This window comes from Protomyctophum parallelum, assembly GCF_964188405.1.
Source record: "Protomyctophum parallelum genome assembly, chromosome: 9".
Taxonomy (NCBI): Eukaryota; Metazoa; Chordata; class Actinopteri; order Myctophiformes; family Myctophidae; genus Protomyctophum; species Protomyctophum parallelum.
The window spans coordinates 21320279-21339034 of NC_139706.1; the positions used below are offsets into that span (position 1 = coordinate 21320279).

The 18756-nt window shown below is 43.7% G+C and overlaps 1 protein-coding gene across 3 annotated transcripts in view; it reads right to left on the reverse strand.

The window, feature by feature from the left end:
- Positions 1 to 1688: 1688 nt before the first annotated feature.
- The window catches only part of grik4 (glutamate receptor, ionotropic, kainate 4), a 233162-nt gene continuing 216094 nt past the window's right edge, over positions 1689 to 18756 (reverse strand). For 2 of the 3 annotated variants that reach the window (XM_083772591.1, XM_083772589.1), the window contains 7 exons: positions 15641 to 15750; positions 12702 to 12875; positions 11265 to 11430; positions 7640 to 7865; positions 6849 to 6977; positions 5302 to 5420; positions 1689 to 2700 (listed from right to left, as the gene is read on the reverse strand). In XM_083772591.1, the coding sequence (XP_083628717.1) occupies positions 2308 to 2700; positions 5302 to 5420; positions 6849 to 6977; positions 7640 to 7865; positions 11265 to 11430; positions 12702 to 12875; positions 15641 to 15750 (1317 nt within the window). In that variant the 3' untranslated portion in view covers positions 1689 to 2307. The remainder of the gene's footprint in view (positions 2701 to 5301; positions 5421 to 6848; positions 6978 to 7639; positions 7866 to 11264; positions 11431 to 12701; positions 12876 to 15640; positions 15751 to 18756) is intronic. The other variant, XM_083772590.1, reaches the window with a different exon arrangement.

Sequence of the window (18756 nt, forward strand, 5' to 3'; positions counted from 1 at the left end):
ACAGGCCTCATGTTATCTCATCTCTTCATTTACACTCCATTTGGTTCCATTCACAGTTAACCCATTCTGGGTGGGAACCCCTTTTGGTGTTAGCAACTTAGCATTACGTTATGCTATGCTATTTAAAAATAGCAGATCTACAAGCTTGTAGGTCTGCTATTTTTGAAAAATCAAAGAACGACTGACATAGAAACATAGCTTTTTCAGAAAACTCTCATTTTCAAACAGACATTTTTAGAATCTGATCTCAGGTCAGAATGGGTTTAATTAACACTGATGACTTTACTACGAAGCCATGAAACAACACCTGTTAGCTTGTAGATCAGTGGTTGGCGGCGGGAGACAGCATCGTATACTACAGAGCAGTGGTTCTCAAAGTGGGGTCCGGCGAGACCCCCAGGGGTCCTTGAGGGGTTCTAGGGGGCACCAGCAAAATGTATTAATAATAGCATCAACAATTTAAAAGGCAATTTGAAAATAGCTGATCTACAAGCTCACAACGTGTCACAGTGTAATGTGTTGTGAGCTTGTAGATCTGTTTCTTATCTTTACATTTTGGAATAGTTTTGAAACATTTTAATGACACACATCCTGAATGGGGGGGGGGGGGGGCGTTGACATGAAAATGTTTTATAACCATTGCGACAGAGAATAAATGTGTCTAAACGCTTGACCTTTGATCTCTCCCTCTTGTGATAGTGAAAGTAGAGGACCCATAGAGTCCTCTACTTTCAACCCACTGTACACTGTACAATGTTACGGTACACAGTACACAATGTACTGTGCTACTGTTGCTAATGCACACAATGTACATACTGTGCTGTGGACTGTAGCGTGTAGCCTAGCCTATACAGTACATTAATAAAGGTACTAGTACTGTTTCATTGGGACAACTAGTGGAACATGGTGCTCGTTAAATTCGAAGAGCATAGGACGCATTAATAACACAAATATGCCACTACACAGAAGGAAATAAAGATGTAAATGGATGTCAGTGTGTGTGTGTGTGTGTGTGTGTGTGTGAGTGTGTGCGTGCGTATGCGTGTGTGGTTAGCGATCATCTTGGCATCTCCATCATTCAGATCAGTGTTTCTCAAAGTGGGGTCCAGGCGGGACCCTCAGGGTTCCTTGGGGGAGGGGGGGGGGGGGGGGGGGGAGTGGAACCTTACAGGTCTGTAACTCTGAGAGTTATGGGGGCCCTTGAGATGGAACCGTTTGAGAGCCACAGATTCAGATGAACAACTATACCACCACCTCTGGACGTACAGTGCATCGCTGTCTTTCAGAGATACCAAGAATTAAAACATCTTTAGTATGGAATATCACTACTAGAAAACAAGACGGCGTGTGTCCCACCGTCTTCATTCGTTGTTGTTGTTGTTTCAAGGCTGAGGTGCTTTCTTGGACCACAAGGTCACCCTTGTTTTGTTTTTTGGCACTTTCAAAATAAAAGTATTTGAAGAATGACCTGGCATTTAAGGCCTCACTCACACTGTTGCAACATGCATACAACATTTGTCTTGTGTCTTGTCCGTGTTTAATGGCCGCCCCCCAATGCATTTCCAATGAAAGTCACATGGTTTGACAAAACATTTTTGTTTGATGGCTGTGTTGTGCCCCCCTCCCCCGCATCAAAAAAAATGTTTTGTCAAACCATGTGACTTCCATTGGAAATGCATTGGGGGTGGATATTAAACACGGACAAGACACAAGACAAATGTTGTATGCATGTTGCAACAGTGTGAGTGAGGCCTAAGTCTTTTCAGCTTGTCCTTTTGAAGTGACGTAATCTATTAGTGTCCATACAGTAAATCACCAGTCGAAAGAAACACTGGACTGTTTAAAGAACAACACAATAACACCTTTTCAGCACTGATAATACAACCGAGGAACCAAATAATTTAAAAAATGAAAAAGGTAAGGGAACAACACAATGACGAATGAGTGAAAATACTGCATAGTACAACTGTCCTCCAGCTGTCCTTCCTTTTCTGCGCAGGACAGAGGCCAGTGGGGACTTTTTCCCACGTGGAGACGGACTCATCAGTTTTTCCAGGGGACGGTGGCAACATTCCATCAGTAGGTGTCCAGTCAAAACAAACCAAATATAAACATTTATCACCTAAGAACGTCGCAGAGTTCGCCGCTGGCTGTTGTCTCCACGGTATGACGTATGTCCACAGCGTTGTCGAGACCCCTGAGGTCAAGCTCAGAAGAACAGCTGAGCCACAGCAATACGTTCCATCCCTTTAAAGTAGAGAGGTGGCTGCTGGGAAAGTGAGTCCTGTGATATGTGTGAGCATGTCATTATTCAGGTTCACTGCTATTGGTGGTCTTTTCCCACTCTATGCTCTCCTCGCTGTGTGTGGGAGAGGGCAGGGCCCCTGTGGCCCCTGGAGGACGCATCCTCAGTCCTTGGAAACGCCGACACTCGGGGCAAATGCGGATATGGCTGCACCCTCTCGCCACCAGGGCAGCCTCCTGTGCCAGTCTGTGAGAGAGGGGCTCGGATAGGCCGGTGCCCGCGCATAGCTTGCCGTTGCTGAGACTCACAGCGGCGGCTCGCGCCCGCCGCTCCTCCAGGGGTAGGGGCCGCGGTCGCAACATGGAAACCCCCCGCCGGCGGCGCATTTGCAGGCTGTCGCGACACAAGACGATGCCCTGGAGTTCTCGTAGCATCTCCTCACACATTGACTGCTGCTGAGAAAGACAGGGAGGAGGGGGGTGAGAGGAGAGGGAAAGAAAAGAGAGAGCAAGAGACCAGACGACTCACTGACTGACCCACTGAGAGATGTCGCATACATGGAACATATTACGCGAGGTAACGATCATATTTACAGCATAGAGACACAGCTGGCAGACCTGGCAAAACAACAAGGACAACAGAAATCGCACTTGTGTGATGTGAGGGGTGCTCTTATCATTATACATCATCATACATCACATTCCATGGTCAGACAATAATCAGACTTTTTAGTCTAGTCATGTGGTCTAGTAGCCATGTATAGTGGCGGGATTTTCATGATTGACTGGCCTCTAAGCCAACAATGGGAGACTATATGGCCATATGGCCAACAATGGGATATTTCTGGCATGAAGGCAGCCCTTGGTGGCTGATTTCACCCTTCTGCTGGGACACTAAGCCCCACGGCCAATGGGACACTAAGCCCCACAGCCAATGGGACACTAAGCCAGCTCTCCTCTCCTCCACCATGACTAGAGACTGCAAACACGACTACAGAAAGCCCCACTATAAGGTACAATATGCAAGACAATGGAATGCAAGCTGATAATGACTTGTTTTTCATAAATCTGTGCTATTGCTTTAGGTTTGTGTGTTGGTTAAAAAATATTGAACCAATGGATAGTATTAAAAAGCGCTTCGACAAAAACCTCAGTTTTTTCATTACTTGAAAAATGAACATTTTTGAGTTTTTTTACAGACAGCAGATATATGGAATTGTTTATGACTCTCCATTAGAATTCCAATATAAAAATAAATTTCAAATTTCAAACACGTGTGAATATTTTCTGGGATTAATTACTTCCTTAATGGATCCAGTGGTTTGTGAGATTAGGCCCTCAGAGAAAGACACAACAAGACACAAAGCTCAACAGACAGTACTGTAGATATACGCCTTCATGCAAAACAGACACATGGGAAGACGTTCACATGTCTAAAGGACTGTCTTACACACTGGGGGTATAACGAATAAAAAACACACGGAAATCACAGGCGAATATTTCATATCATAACTATTAATAATAATAATAATAATAATAATAAACCTTTATTTGTATAGCACCTTTCTTGACATGGAATGCAGCTCAAAGTGCCTTACAGAGCTTCATCGGTGTATACTACTCAGATAGATGTATCGGCGTATAGATGTGTAAGTATTACAAACAACAGCTCAACGAATTATATTTTCAGATTGGAACCCCACAAAAACAATAGCCTGGGTTCCAGCCTGAATCGCCGCGTTCCGTAAATCTGTTTCCTCACTCGCTACTCTAGTCTGGCAGCAGGCAGCAGGCTCGTATTTCATAACGTCACCTGTTATGTTACGTAGCTACGTTGTTGCTGATACGTCATCAGCCAGCGCCACGCAGTGCACATTGATACGACGTCAAACTGGTCAAACTTTACAAATCTGTTTACATTCTCCGTGAATGAAACAAGTGTTGAAAAATATCGTATCCGGGGGAAATACATCTGACGGATATTCCGGCCCGACATTCTTCCGGCTATGCAATCTCTGCCTTATATTGTGACCAGGCTTTTCTCTTCGCGGATGAATATGGCTGGTAACCCAGGCTGTTTCCAGACTGAGTATAGCGAGTGACAAAACAGATTCACGGAACGCAGTGACTCAGGCTGGAACCCAGGCTACAAAAACAATGCCTCCACTGTTTATACGGCCATTTAGAATTAAACATGGACCATCTAAGACCATCAAAAGAAGCCACATCACAGGGGTGTTGACTTTGACACGCTGAAACTTTATTGAGAACATTAAGAGAGAGATCACAGCATTGGGTTGATTTGAAAGGAACATTATCACAGCAGATATACAGGTTGTACTGTAAGGCATGTCTCAAATTAGAGTAGGCTGGTCATCAGTGACAATAAAATAAATAAAATACACAGCTCGCATAATCTGCACCATAAGTGTTTCTTCACTGGCATCAAAGTACTGTATTCTACTAAACCTAAACTATTAGTCTTCTACTGTGAATACAGACCATAATTGCGTATTGTCGCTGTCGGGAGGAAACCACCTAACTCCATTTTTTAAGTGTTTGCAATAAATCAATGCTATTGAACACCCTTTACGTCATAAAAAAGCACTTCGGACAAAACCTCTCAACTCCATTGGACCCTCAAACTGTCTGCTAAAGCAGCTAACTTCACCATTCTCCCCCCTCTCATGCAAGTAATTGAAACAATAAGTCACAATACCAACTTTGATGAGGCAGTATTGCATTGTTTTAAGGAAAAGATGAACATTTTGGAGTTAGGTGGTTTCCCCCCGACAGCATGGATATAGATGCACTACTTGAGATATAACCTTTGGTTTTGTGCTGTTTAGGTCTCACAGTGCTAGAGCGAGACAGAGCAACAATGCTTGACGGCACACGGGGGGACTGCAGGAAGGGTTCCTGCATGCATTGCTGTCAAAGCTGGTGGGGAAACGTTAACCTAGCGGTGTCGTGCATGTGAGGGTGCATGGGGGCCGTTGTGTGCCAGGGAGGGGAGAGGGAGACAAAGCAGATGCAGGTTAGATAGCTCTGCCTCACCTCTGTTCCCGGGCTGTGCCTCAGCATCCAAACAAACTCCAGCACCGCCATGAAGATGGCCACCAGCAGACCACACACCAGAACCACGAAGATCCCTCCTATGTTCTCCATGCCCAGACCTGGCGGACGAAAGGAGGGTAGATGAGGGAGGGAGAGAGAGAGAGAGGCGTATCAGGCCCGGCGCCACCGGGGTGCCAGACGGGGCCTGGCACCCTCAGTTGCAAATTCTTCACCCTCAATCTAAGTTCATGTGCATATTGTTTTACTATATAGACAAAATTTTCAACTGCCCCCTCAGTCATTTCATCCTGGAGCTGAGCCTGAGGCGTACCGTGCGATGATGACGTAAAACAATGCGTTTTGACGGTGCACACTTGTGCATATTGCAGGAGAAATACACTGTGTATTTATTTTATCCTACCCTAGAATAACCTCCTCACATCAGGATTTTTTTTCCATTAACATCAAATGATCTAAATACTTTGTAATAATTATAATAATATTAAAATGTTATCATAATGCCCCCAAGCAACACATGCAGGCCAGAGCTTACTGTACCTTCTCAATGTTTTAATTAAAAATTGGGCAGTTACATTTCGCTTACAATTAAATCAAGCAGAAAAGAACACCCCCTGCATACAAAGCTCCGATGCAACAACCACAGTATCACTCCCCATAGGTCCATTCTGTGAAGCAATTAGCTCTGAGCTTTAGCTGAAGATGCCAACACTATATCAGTGCCAACACACACCTTCCTCTATTAAAGCAATTAAAACATTTGAAATTCATCATCATGCTCATAGTTATCAGGCCCTGAACAGACATCAAACGATAGCAGAACACCCGCAAATCCAAAATTCGAAATGCAGTATCAGCAATTATGAACTTGACATTGACAGATCGAGGCCTACTGTATATCATCTAAGCTAAGGTTTCTGTTGGGAGAGGATCCAAGCACTGCAGGTGGAACAGCTATTCCTAGGTTTGTTTTCTCCTGTCATAAGAAAACCATGAGAAACACCCATGTTGTTTTCTTTCATAGTGTTAGGGGAGATGAAAAAGGTCATGCCAGTGAAGTGGTCCACAGGGTAGGCAAGATGTGACAAACAGAGGATGAGTTTAACCTATTTTGGGCGGGAACCCCTTTTGGTGTTAGCATGATGTTATGCTTTAGCTATTGAAAAATAGCAGATCTACAAGCTCATAGCGCGCCACCGAGTGGCACGCTACGAGCTTGTAGGTCTGCTATTTTTTTTAAGTCGTGAAAATGTGCCTCAAATCTTTGAATATATTCTTTTCAGAGTTTCAGTTTTTAACTCAAATCTTTGCTTCTGGTGGGTCCTTGGAACAACCGATTTTTAGACGGGGGTCGGCGGCCAATTACAGATAATTTTTGGGGTCCTTGACACGAAATATTGAGCACCAAAGATACAGAGACATGAGGTTTTTCAGAAAATAATTACATTTAAAAAAGACATTTTTTTAATTTCGACGTCAGGCCTAAATGAGTTAAAGGCCGACAGATAAGAAGTGAAGCGACGACAAACCTTTGGCACGATGGTCCTCCTCCTTTGGACACTTGCCCCCGTCCCACCACTTCCTCTTGAGGATCTCCAGTCGGTTGTCCTCCTGAAGCTTCAGGATGGCCAGATCGAACTCATCACGATACACTGACCCTGCAGGACACACCGAGGTCAAAAAGGTCAAACTCATCACAGTGTATGCTTTCTTCTGCTCTAAAGTACATGGTTTAGAAAATACTGTTGAAAAAAAAGACTCCCTTTTAATGCCAAAATTTAAAGCTTAAATAATTCCTGTCTAGCAGTTGTTATGCTAGTATCTTCATTGCCTTGTGGTTTCTAATCTAAATCTCTTGCGTGAGGTTAACAAATCTCTCAGCCTCTCAAGCCAGCATCCACATCTTCCACAATCTCCCAACGCTCCAGAGACCGTCTGCAATGCAGCCGTGCTTAGAAAGAACAACAATAGAGAACGACAAAACATCCCAGTGCAAGCTCTCATCTTCTATCAGGAAAAAAGCTTGTCAAAACTGGAGGTTAATTTCCCATAACATTATTTGGAAACATATTTGATCATGTTGATTGCTGTTCAGTAATTACCTAACCAGACCAAAACCCACTTGGGTTTCTCTATTCTCTGAATGTGTGGAAATGTCCAGATATCCACCTTACTGGCCTCTCACTTCCAAGCTAGAGGGCTTCATATTACTGACCTCCCATGTCTCTGGAAATACAGACAGGCAGAGGAGAGGGCATTTTGAAATTGTGCCCGTCCCGTCCGTTCCCCCTCCCCCCCAGCCAACGCCCCGTCCTCTCACCCAGTGGCATGCCGATGCCATAGCCCTTGGTGTCCAGCAGTCCTCCTATCTGCGTCAGGTTGCAGTTCCTCTGGTGGTAGTACTCGTTCATGGTGCTCTCCAGCAGGTACGCGTAGTTGGAGTTGAGAACGCGGGCGATGCCCTCCTCCGTGCTCTTCACGAACACGCTGGGCTGCTTGGAGTGCATGAAGTTCCACATGCGCTGGTAGGTCTGGTAGCGGGAGTTCTGTCAAGCACAATGTTTTGTACAATACTACGCATGTGAGCCTATGGTTAGGCTTGATTCACTCAACTCACGATACGATTCAAATCACAATACTAGTTTCACGATACGATTTTTGAAGATTTTTCCTTTCCCCTCCATCAGGCGCCCCGGCTGGCCAGGGGGAGGTAGTTTAGAGACCAGGATTACTGCATGTTTTTTGTGAGGGTACCTACCCTAGCACTAGCATGTATGAAGTAAAATCAGACACAAGTAGCATGTGCTTAAATTCACATTTAGAATTTTTGTCAAAAGATTTCTGAGATGATAGAATGGTGATGGATGATGATGGTCATGGAAGGGGAACCTTCTGAAAGCTTCATGGGCAAAGATAATAAACTTCAAAATCTAAAAAAAACGGTCAAAATGACCTCTCAGACATGCTAGTGCTAGGGGACACAGAAAGGTGCTTTCGCCAACCACGGCTCGGGTATGGGCACTGATGACGCGGAGGAGAGAACATCAATTCTCTTACAAACAACCTGTATTTTTGACGCACCCCTCTGCTGTTTGCATCACGATTCAAATTGTGATTTAACCAAGATTTAAATTGCCACGTTTGAATAAACGTTAAAGCGATGTACGATATATCCTTTCCTACCTATGGTACAGTACAACATACACTGTACATAACTACACGTACTTTACAGTACTACATAAGGACAGACACTATGGGTGGGAAATATGAACATTCGACTCTGAATAATATGATATTTCAAATACTATAGGCATATACATCTTTCTGTAGTAGACTTGTCTCAAACCCTCTGATCTGTATGTACAGTATGAACACCCTCAGGCTGAGGTGATGATTCCTGTGTGTGTCCTGTGGATATGTATATATGCACTGCTGCTGCCTGTTACGTATATGCCCCTATCTTCAGCCTTCTGAAGTTCACCCTGATGTGGAATAGAGTTTTCCCATAACACTCACACAGGGGCAGTGGGATATACTTAGGGTTATGAAGAAGGAGCAAACAGCCACAAAACGGTAAACAAAGCCGTTTGTTGCCTCGAGCGATCGCTATTTCAATCTTCGGGGGAGATTGGATTTCATTTTGTTTGTTTTTTCTGTGCCGTTATATTGGCTGATGGGTTTATTCAAGTGGAAGTTTTCTAAATGGCTGCGCTGGAGTTACGTAAGCGCAAGTCTTTCAATCATCGTGCTTTGATTTGTTTTCGTGTGACTCCAGAATAAAATCTTCCCTACAAACCCTACAAACCCTCCCGCGCACTCAGATCAGCCAACGCAGGGAAGCTGGAAGTACCCTCACTAAAAACGCCGGGACAACGCTCCACACGTCCCAAACTCTTCTCCCTTCTGGCTCCAAAACTGTGGAATGCACTTCCCATTGCAGTCAGAACTGCAGCATCACTCCCAATCTTCCGCCGTAGCCTGAAAACCCACCTTTTCAGACTCCATCATGGCCCATAGCACTTACCCTACCCCCTTAGATAGCATTTATGTTGCCTTAGATAGCATTTGATACAGACTTATAGCATGTTATGTAGACAGCACTATAATTGTATTGTATTTAGTCATAGCACGCCATAGTACATATGTATAGCATAGTAGTAAATATGTATAGTTTATATGTATATATAGTATTATATGTATAGTGTATGTATAGTTTCATTATATGTATGTATAGTTTCATTATATAGATATTCCACTGTTACTTTCTTAGCTTACGCATGTTTCATGATAAATGCTTTTATGTGATGTATTCCCATGCTTTTGTTCTTGCTTAAATGTAAGTCGCTCTGGATTAAGAGCGTCTGCTAAATGCCTAAATTGTTGTAAATTGTTCACTTAAGCCTTAACTCGTATCCGCCTGGGTGACGGCAGATGGCAGACTGCTGGTCGAGCGCTGGCGCTTTGGCATGGGGGGTCAGATCAACATATGGAATGAATTCTGTATGGCCATATATGGAGCGTGTCTTGAGTGTACAGGGTTTGATGAGGTCAGATCAACATATGGAATGTCAGAACAGGAAGGACGGGTGGGGGCGGATCAACATATGTTGATCCTTATGGAGATCTAAGGGTTTGAGGTTTGAGGTCAGATGTAGAGTTGCTGGCCGGCTCCATATATGCAGATCTAGGTGATGATCCAGTCTTCTCCATATATGGTCATCCAGGGTTAGATGAGGTCAATGTCGTGATCTTCATATATGGAGATGATGTGTCACAAGGTGTGATGTCACGAGGCGTGACCATATATGGAGGTGTGATGTCACAAGGTGTGACCATATATGGAGGCGTGATGTCACGAGGCGTGACCATATATGGAGGTGTGATGTCACAAGGTGTGACCATATATGGAGGCGTGATGTCACGAGGCGTGAACATATATGGAGCCCGATACCAACTGACGGGAGATGCAGGTTTTCATAATAAATGTGACCTATGGTCGCCACCGCGGGTCCGTTTCTCCATTCTCCGACCTAAATCATCTCTATAGGCCCCGTACCAAATGGCTATCTACGACATACAAAGGGGCGCCAGTGAGGTGCAAGTGTCAGTTCATCTGAGTCGGGGCGGGGCAGAGCTCTGTCATCCTAAAGGGGATAGGAAGGATATTGAGCAGCGGTGCTGAGGAACAGACAGGAAACCCATAGAGCCTGTGACTGCTGGAGGACAGCAGGCATACAGGACGGGAAGGTGACAAGGACGATAACATCACTGACAGACATCGATTGAGGATACTTCTGAGGTCAACCTGTGAGTCTCTCTGTGTGTGTGTGTGTTCGTGTGTGTGTGTGTGTGTGTGTGTGTGTGTGTGTGTGTGTGTTCGTGTGTGTGTGTGTGTGTGTGTGTGTGTGTGTGTGTGTGTCAGAGGCGTATCTACAATAAGGCGAGGGCAGGTGTCCGCCTGTCCCAAATCCATTTCTGGCCTGGCCAAAATCCATACAATTAGAACAAAAAGGACAAAAACAAGACATGAGAACTATTAATGGACAGCTGATTGGCCGTCGCGGTAGAGCGCGACCCTCAATCACCCATTGGAATGTAAATGCATGCCTTTCAGCCTTTGTATCCTACTCGTCTGGCAGGTATATCTCTTTGAAAACCTTTAGTGCTACGATTGTGCGAGGGGAGACGACAATTGACACATCTTGTCTGCCCAAAACGTAATTCCTGGATACGCCACTGTTCTTAGTGTTTTTGATCGACCATAAACAATTCAGAACACAATCAAACAGAACACCATAAAACACAAAAGTGTTTGATACGTGTGTATGAGGCCTGAGCCAGCGCTGTCAGTGCAGATCCACAGGTGTGTACAGTATAGTATGTGTCTATGAATATGTAGGAGTGCATGCATATTACATAAGCATGTATTATATGACTTTTGGGACCTTGAAGAAGGTCATGGTGGATCCTCCATGCATGGTGCCGTACTCTATGGAGGTCTGGTCTGCCAGGTCGTCTACAGACTCTATGGGAACCACCATGCGTTGCACCGTCAGGAAGGCTGCCAGGTTGGCAGTGTAGGAGGAGATGATGATTAATGTGAAGGCCCACCTGGGGATGACACAGACAAAACATAGATGAACACAGAGAGACCCTGAAGTAGACCTTGTAGGTCGGAACACGTTGGTGCCTTGGGATCTTTTTCTTTGCGAGTCTGCATTTTACACCTTTTGGGGATTAAGCAGTATACTACTTTGAAAAAAAACAAAAAACAAAAACATTCTTTAACATAGATGTATTGTATACGAATCTAGGTATAGGCAAAAGGTGCATAAAGACACATTGTCCCGTTTTGCCATGTATGATAAAAGTAAAAGACAACAAGGAATGTGCACATGAGGCGAAAGGACAGCATACTGCCGTAGGGAGGTCAATAAACTGACCCGTGGATGGAGCAATGGATGGATAGAACGATGGATAGAGGGATGTTCGTGGATAAATGGTAACACTGCAGAGAATGCGCACGCACGCACGCACGCACGCACGCACGCGCACACGCACACGCACACACACACACACACACACACACACACACACACACACACACACACACCCTGTAAAACAGAATACTGTACTGAATGTATTATTTATGTATGAGAGACAAATGATCAAAGCTCTCTCAAGATGAAATACATCCACTGAATGATCAACATGGCATAAATCACAACACGCATACTGTATGTATGGCATGGGAGTGCTTCAAATGAGCACTATGTTTTCTCAAATACTGTACATGTTGTGTGCAACTGGGTGCATGCATATACTGTATAGTATGCATGAATAATGTATGTATAATGTATGCATTATCTGTGGGACTGAATGTTAAGGAGGGAGTTGCTGAAAAATAACACTTGTGCTCAGCATATATACCTACCCTGGGTAAATAAAGGTAAAAACAATGGTGGAAAGTAACTACTTTTACTTCTACTTCATTACATCTCAGAGGCAAATATTGTACTAATAATTATTGTACTATAAAACTTTAGTTACTAGTTACTTTGTAGATTTTGATTAACCACTTCAGCCCTATATACATTTTGAGCATTTGAAAATAGCCGATCTACAAGCTCACAATGCCTTGCGATGCGACACATTGTGAGCTTGTAGATCTGCTATTTCCCAAAGATCTGTATACATTTTAAAACGTGAAATGAGATATTCTGCATGAAGACTAATACCTTTGTACTTTTCCGTATTGATACTTTTACTTAAGGAAAACATTTGAGTACTTTTCCCACCACTGGTAAATAATGGTATAAAAAACTAAACTAAAGTAGGCGGACACGTGTGTGCGCGGTCCTCTGTGTGCGGCCAACACTAACCACACTCCGCTGACGCAGCGCGTGGACAGAGCCCTCGGGGCGATGGTGGAGCCTTGTTGCATGAACCCTCCGACGGGGAACCAGAAGCTGTTGCCAAGAGAGTACTGGTTGATGAGGAGGTTACAGCGGCCCTTCAGGCAGGGGTGGGGATTGTACCACTCATAGGGGGTCAATCTGAAGGAGGACACAGTCAGAACAGTATAAGTCATATACAATGTATTATGACAGTCAGAGACTTGAGACAGAGCGAGAGAGAAGCAACAGAGAAATGACTTGAACCGCCAAACAAGAACAAAGTCGCATTTTGGTTCACTGAGCGAACCTGCTTTTCACGTCAACATAGGCCTATACACTTCACTATGACCGAAAGAACGCTAATTGGCATGCTCAATTGTTGCGGCATATGGCAGTACTGACAGCTGTGTGCTACCCAGGGTCATTTCGTCATTTCACCACGGCTGAAAGGGAAGGCTTTATACTGCTAACAACAATAAATAGAATTAATGAGCAATTAATGAGCCCACCTGCCAGGCTGTCATGACAACACAGGCCACCCTCACAGGATTATATTTCTGTGTGTCTCTATATGACTGCAAGTGTGCCCTGCTGGGGACACACTCACACTACCACTTATTTATACTCTGCCACATTGTTATAGGGCATAGCAGTGCATGGTGGCCATGTGATTCTGTTATAGGGCATAGCAGTGCATGGTGGCCATGTGATTCTGTTATAGGGCATAGCAGTGCATGGTGGCCATGTGATTCTGTAAAAGACTAAAGAGAAAGAAAACGCAACAACAAAAACAACAACAACAAACTTGTGTGTGCTTACGTGTGTGCAAGCGTGCTTAAACACGTATGAGTTAAGTGGCATACTGTATGTTAGGGCTGTGAATCTTTGGGTGTCCCACGATTCGTTTCCAATTCTTGGGGTCACAATTCGATTCAAAATCGATTCAACTCGATTCTCAATCCAAAAACTTTGTTTTTTAATTCAAAAGCATTTCTTTTCCAGATTCAAAACTATTCTCTATTCAAAATGATTCTCGATTCAATACATAGGATTCCATCACAATCTACTCCAGCCAACTGAAGTGACTATACTACAGTAACATGAAAATGACTGAAGACACGATGTTTACTGTGATTAGGGTAAGCTTACATTTCATATCACAAACACCATGTAGTGAAAACTCCATCAATCAATTTGATCATTATTATGAATCGATTTTGAATCGTCCATAACGGACGGGAATCGCAATTCGAATTGACTTTTTTTGACACCCCTACTGTATGTGTATATGTTTGTGCGTACGGTACGTGCGTGCCTTTGTGCGTGCGCACTGCTATACAACTAAAATTGTCTTTAAATGCGACACCTCAGGGGTTTAACAGCGCAGTAAATGGGCATAAAAAATCCCACAGAGACCACTCCTCCTGCCTGTAAATGTGACACATATACGACTCGGAGGACATCTTATTAGTGCCAGAGCCACAAGCTGTGTGATATGTCAAGTTTGATGTCAGCAGGTGCTTCATAAGACTTCAATTAAATGTGAGTGACAACCACATATAGATTACGGTATATTTTGTTGTCTGCAGTCAGAGCCGTATCCAGCACTTCACAAATGGGGGGGTCCAATTCGTACCGGCCCACATGAAAACACAGAAAAAATCGGGTATTTCCGGGTATAAAGTCGTTATTTTCGGGTCAAAAACGGGTCTGCACAGCAGAAATAGCCTAGTGCAAATCTTACCTTTTTGATGAGCCTGCCCGAGACATACACGGCTTTAACCAACACTGGCATAACATAAACAACTTCCTGAATCCTATCCAAGTCTACTAGCAGACAGACAAACTGACCAATGTGAGCTTATAGCAAACACACAATGCTGACAAAATAACATGCACCCTCCCTGGCTGGCATGTTTAATGTTTTTATTTGCTTGCCTTTTGCTAAAAGTAGCAATACCACAGTGCAGAAATTCTATAACTAGAGTGAAAGTACAAAAGTGTTGCCATCAAAATATAGAGTAATATAAAGTAAAAGTACATGTGAAAGTGGCACATCATGTGAAATGTACATTTTTAATACCAGTACATAAGATTACTAATCAAAATCTGCAATGGAACTAGAGGCTCTCTCAGATTAAGTAAAAGTATATTTAAAAAAATGCCATTGTTACACGTACTTAGTTACTTTCCACCACTGACTGTGAACTGCATGATGCTTTATGCTTATAGTTGCCTACCTGTTCAACTACTGCACATTAATGGTCGTCAGTACTGTTGTTGTTGTTGTCGACGACTTTGTCTGTGTTTATTGCACACACAGACACCGGGGGAGGGGGTACATTTTTCGGGACAAGTTGGACAACAGGAGTTGGAGGAGAAGCAGCCCTGCTTCCAGCAGCACTGAGCAGCATTAAACTTAAACATGTCGTTTATTTTAAAACAGGAGTTGGCGTCCTGCATTAATTGCTTTGCCTTCTTCGCCCTCTGCTTTTCAGCACCCCCCAGCCCTTACGTTTCGGATTCGGCATGATTTTACTCGTCTCTGACTCTCTCTCTCTCTTTCTTCTCTCCATGGATTTACTGACAGCGAGTCAGCGGCGGCCGCTGATCGGCCGCATGGTCCAAGTGCCTGCCCCATTTGAGGTTTTTTTATTCCTTTTCTTTTCCCCGTGGCCGGCGGCCCAAGTTGCCAACAAACGGTTCGCGGCTCCGCGGGACCCCCGGGACCCCCGTGGTTCCTACAGCCCTGTCTGCAGTTGCGTCCATGCACCTGTAATAAGCACCCATTGTGTTCCCCTCTCTCTCTTCCCTTGTCCCTCCTCTTTCTTTCTCCCCTTCCATGTACGGAACACTACACTATACTACTACTACCACTAGACTGTGGACACTAGTACACTACATGTTGATGGTGATATCTTTACCTGGCCACAAGAAAGAGGACACAGCTGACAGCGAGGTAGGCAAGCAGCATGAAGAGCCAGACACCAGGGGAGAAAGGGTCCAGGAAGGAGAAGTATCCAGGCCTCCGACTCTACAACACAAACACAGACAAATCCTGCTTAGATGGTGGAACTCTGCACTGGGCCTGTTGTTGAGTCCTAATAGGTTATTCAACACTGATACACTGATTCAACAGAGGCATCATTAGCAAACTAGATCAAGGCCAAGTTCAAGGTACACTTCTTAGCGACAAAGACAAATTAGTATTTGTTTTAATCTATTGGTCCTCCATATTGGCTCACTGTTTCTGCAACCCCATGGAATTAACTTGAACTCACAGAACAGGAAATGACTAGCGTCAGCAAAAACAGACTGGGATTTCTTTGCAACTTTATGCACCTTAGAGAAGGTCGTACAGATTTGTACACATACTGTACCTTCCAACCTGTTTCTGTTCTCCAATGTAAGTGACCCCAAACCATCAAATAAAAGAGAAGGTTAAAACACAATCCAAATAAAGTATAAAACAAGAATAACTGTATGTCCTCATGATCATGAAGTTGGTGCAAATATTCAAAGATATAAGTTTCCGGTGCAACTACAGTACACTGATGGGCCTAGCAGTTGAGATGAAGAACCACCAATGTGCGGACATTCCACTTTTTCTTCATTCTCTCTCCACTGGCTCCCAGTGAAGCATAGAGTGACATTTAAGATTCTTTTGTTTTGTGTTCAAAGGCAGTAACGGTCTTGCACCTCGATACATTGTGGAACTTTTAGAACAATATCTCAGCTCCAGGTCACTCAGATGTGACAGTCAGTTGTATTATATATGAAGATCCCATGGTCTAGAGAGCACAGTAAGGACGGGCGACCGGGCCTTTGCCGTGTTGAAGCAAAGTTGTGGAACAAACCCCCTTTGAGGATCAAAGCTACCCCCACCCTAGGGACTGTTTGTGTGTGTGTGTGTGTGTGTGTGTGTGTGTGTGTGTGTGTGTGTGTGTGTGTGTGTGTGTGTGTGTGTGTGTGTGTGTGTGTTTAGCCTCTACTTCCTCCAGTTGTGACTGACTGTGTGACTGGATTATTGCTGTCCTGGTCTAGTCTTCTTTGTCTTGTCCAATGTTTTTTTTCTCTTTCTTCAGACTGTGCCCCAGGCCAGTGTAATAACTGGATGGAGGGCGGATTACAAATACCGAACCCCTATGAACCTATGAATCCGTTGGAACTAGAAATGACACCTGCATTCCTCATTTGTGTCACTGCTGGGTGCAAGATGGCCCTCAGTATTCTATTCAAATGGGTCTCCTCTGAGGACAAATGTGTTGGTGGGAGAGGAAGGAAGGCACTGGAGCAACTCAGACAGTTTAAGCCCTTTTTAATTCACAGGGTGCAAGTACAAATTGACGACGTTTCGATGTATCCGTCACATATTCGCCAGGTCATGACAAATGTGTTGGTATTAAGATGCAATTCAGTACTGAGGAAATATTAACAAGGTTTTCAGGTGATGAGGGCAAATGTTCAGTACCTCGATACATAGCATTATAGTTACAGTATATAATTATGTATCATTTCCATGTTATGTTATATCAATTTCCTCTACTTTCAATAATATGGAGAGACTGTCTTTACACACAGAACAACATACAGCTTTTGGTGTGGAAGGTTGACAGTTTGTGGAGTTTCTGTCATTCTCCAACATTCAGAACCGTATAGCCCCCAACCTGGAGGACCAGTGAATCGCTCTTTGTCCTCTACCCTTTGACCTGTACGATGTATGGCGTTACATTAATTAATGTCTGCAAAAATAGCTCCATGCACACATAAGAAGAAGGTCATTATTATGGCAAAATAAACACACACACATTTGGAAGGTTACATCCACTGCAGGCACAGAAAGGTCAAATAATAAACATTAGACATTCACATAGACATTCACTTCTTTGACCTACTGTACTGCATGGCTGAATTATGAATGGTAGCATGGAGTATCGCAGCCCGGGGGTAAAAGCAGATAGACAACAGGTTTGGTCTAGCGTAGAAGGCTAACTGTGCATGAGTTGCATTAGCATGAGTAGCATGTACAATTGTACATGGTCTGTATTGGTTAGGCCGTGCCGTGGCCAGCGGTACTACTGGGGCTAATGTGTCTAAAGAAGGTTTGGCAGCTAGCAGACTGACTGGGATATAGAGGCTAATCCTTAATGTTTATCCAGCACCAACAGCCGTTGTCCTATAAATGAAACCAATTACTGGAGAAATAGAGCGAAGCAGCAGAAAGATTGAGTGTTTGCAGTATGTGTTTATCTCAGAGAGAGAAAGAGAGATAGAGAGAGAGAGAGTTAACCAAAAACCTGTGTCTGGAGTGTGTGTGTACGCAGGCAGTATGTGTTCTATTGATTGTGTTCTTCACTGCACTAGTGTTTCTATTATTATGGTAACAAGACTACTCGCCCCGTTTCTGTTTTCCTCCCAGAATTTTCCCCAGTGAGGGGTGGGAGAGGCTGGACAGCAGACGGCTGGACTTTGAATTTCTCTAACTATAAACTTTCATGACAGCAGAACAGCCTAAGTACAAATATAATTTATGAAAAGCTACTACAGTGAAGTCTGTTCACAGAAGTTGTTGTAGGAGATGTGGGGATTATCTGACGAGGTACCATTTGAGGGGGCAAAACCTTACATATACTAAATAATACTAAATTGTTTATAGGTTCAATATAAGTCAAATAATATAGCCTTTCCACAGGAGTATCTTTTTATATTTTTCCAAAAAGAATACAAACAGCCAATAGCATATTACAAAGTTATCCCCCTCACTGGGGAAAATTCCGGGAGGAAAAACGGGCAAGCACTGGGTAGTCCAGTATTCATTATTATGCTATATACTACCTTGGCTCGCACCTGAATCAATTATTGCAAAAAAAAATGCATACCAAAATGCTGCAGCATATACATATACTGATCCTCTTGAAATTTGCATTAACCACACAGCAAGACAGGTATGATTTTTAGAGGATCATCTTTTATGATCATTGAATCTCCAGTTCGGCTTGCGCAGATCGAGGTTGAGGTTCAAGGTTATTGTGTGTGTCTC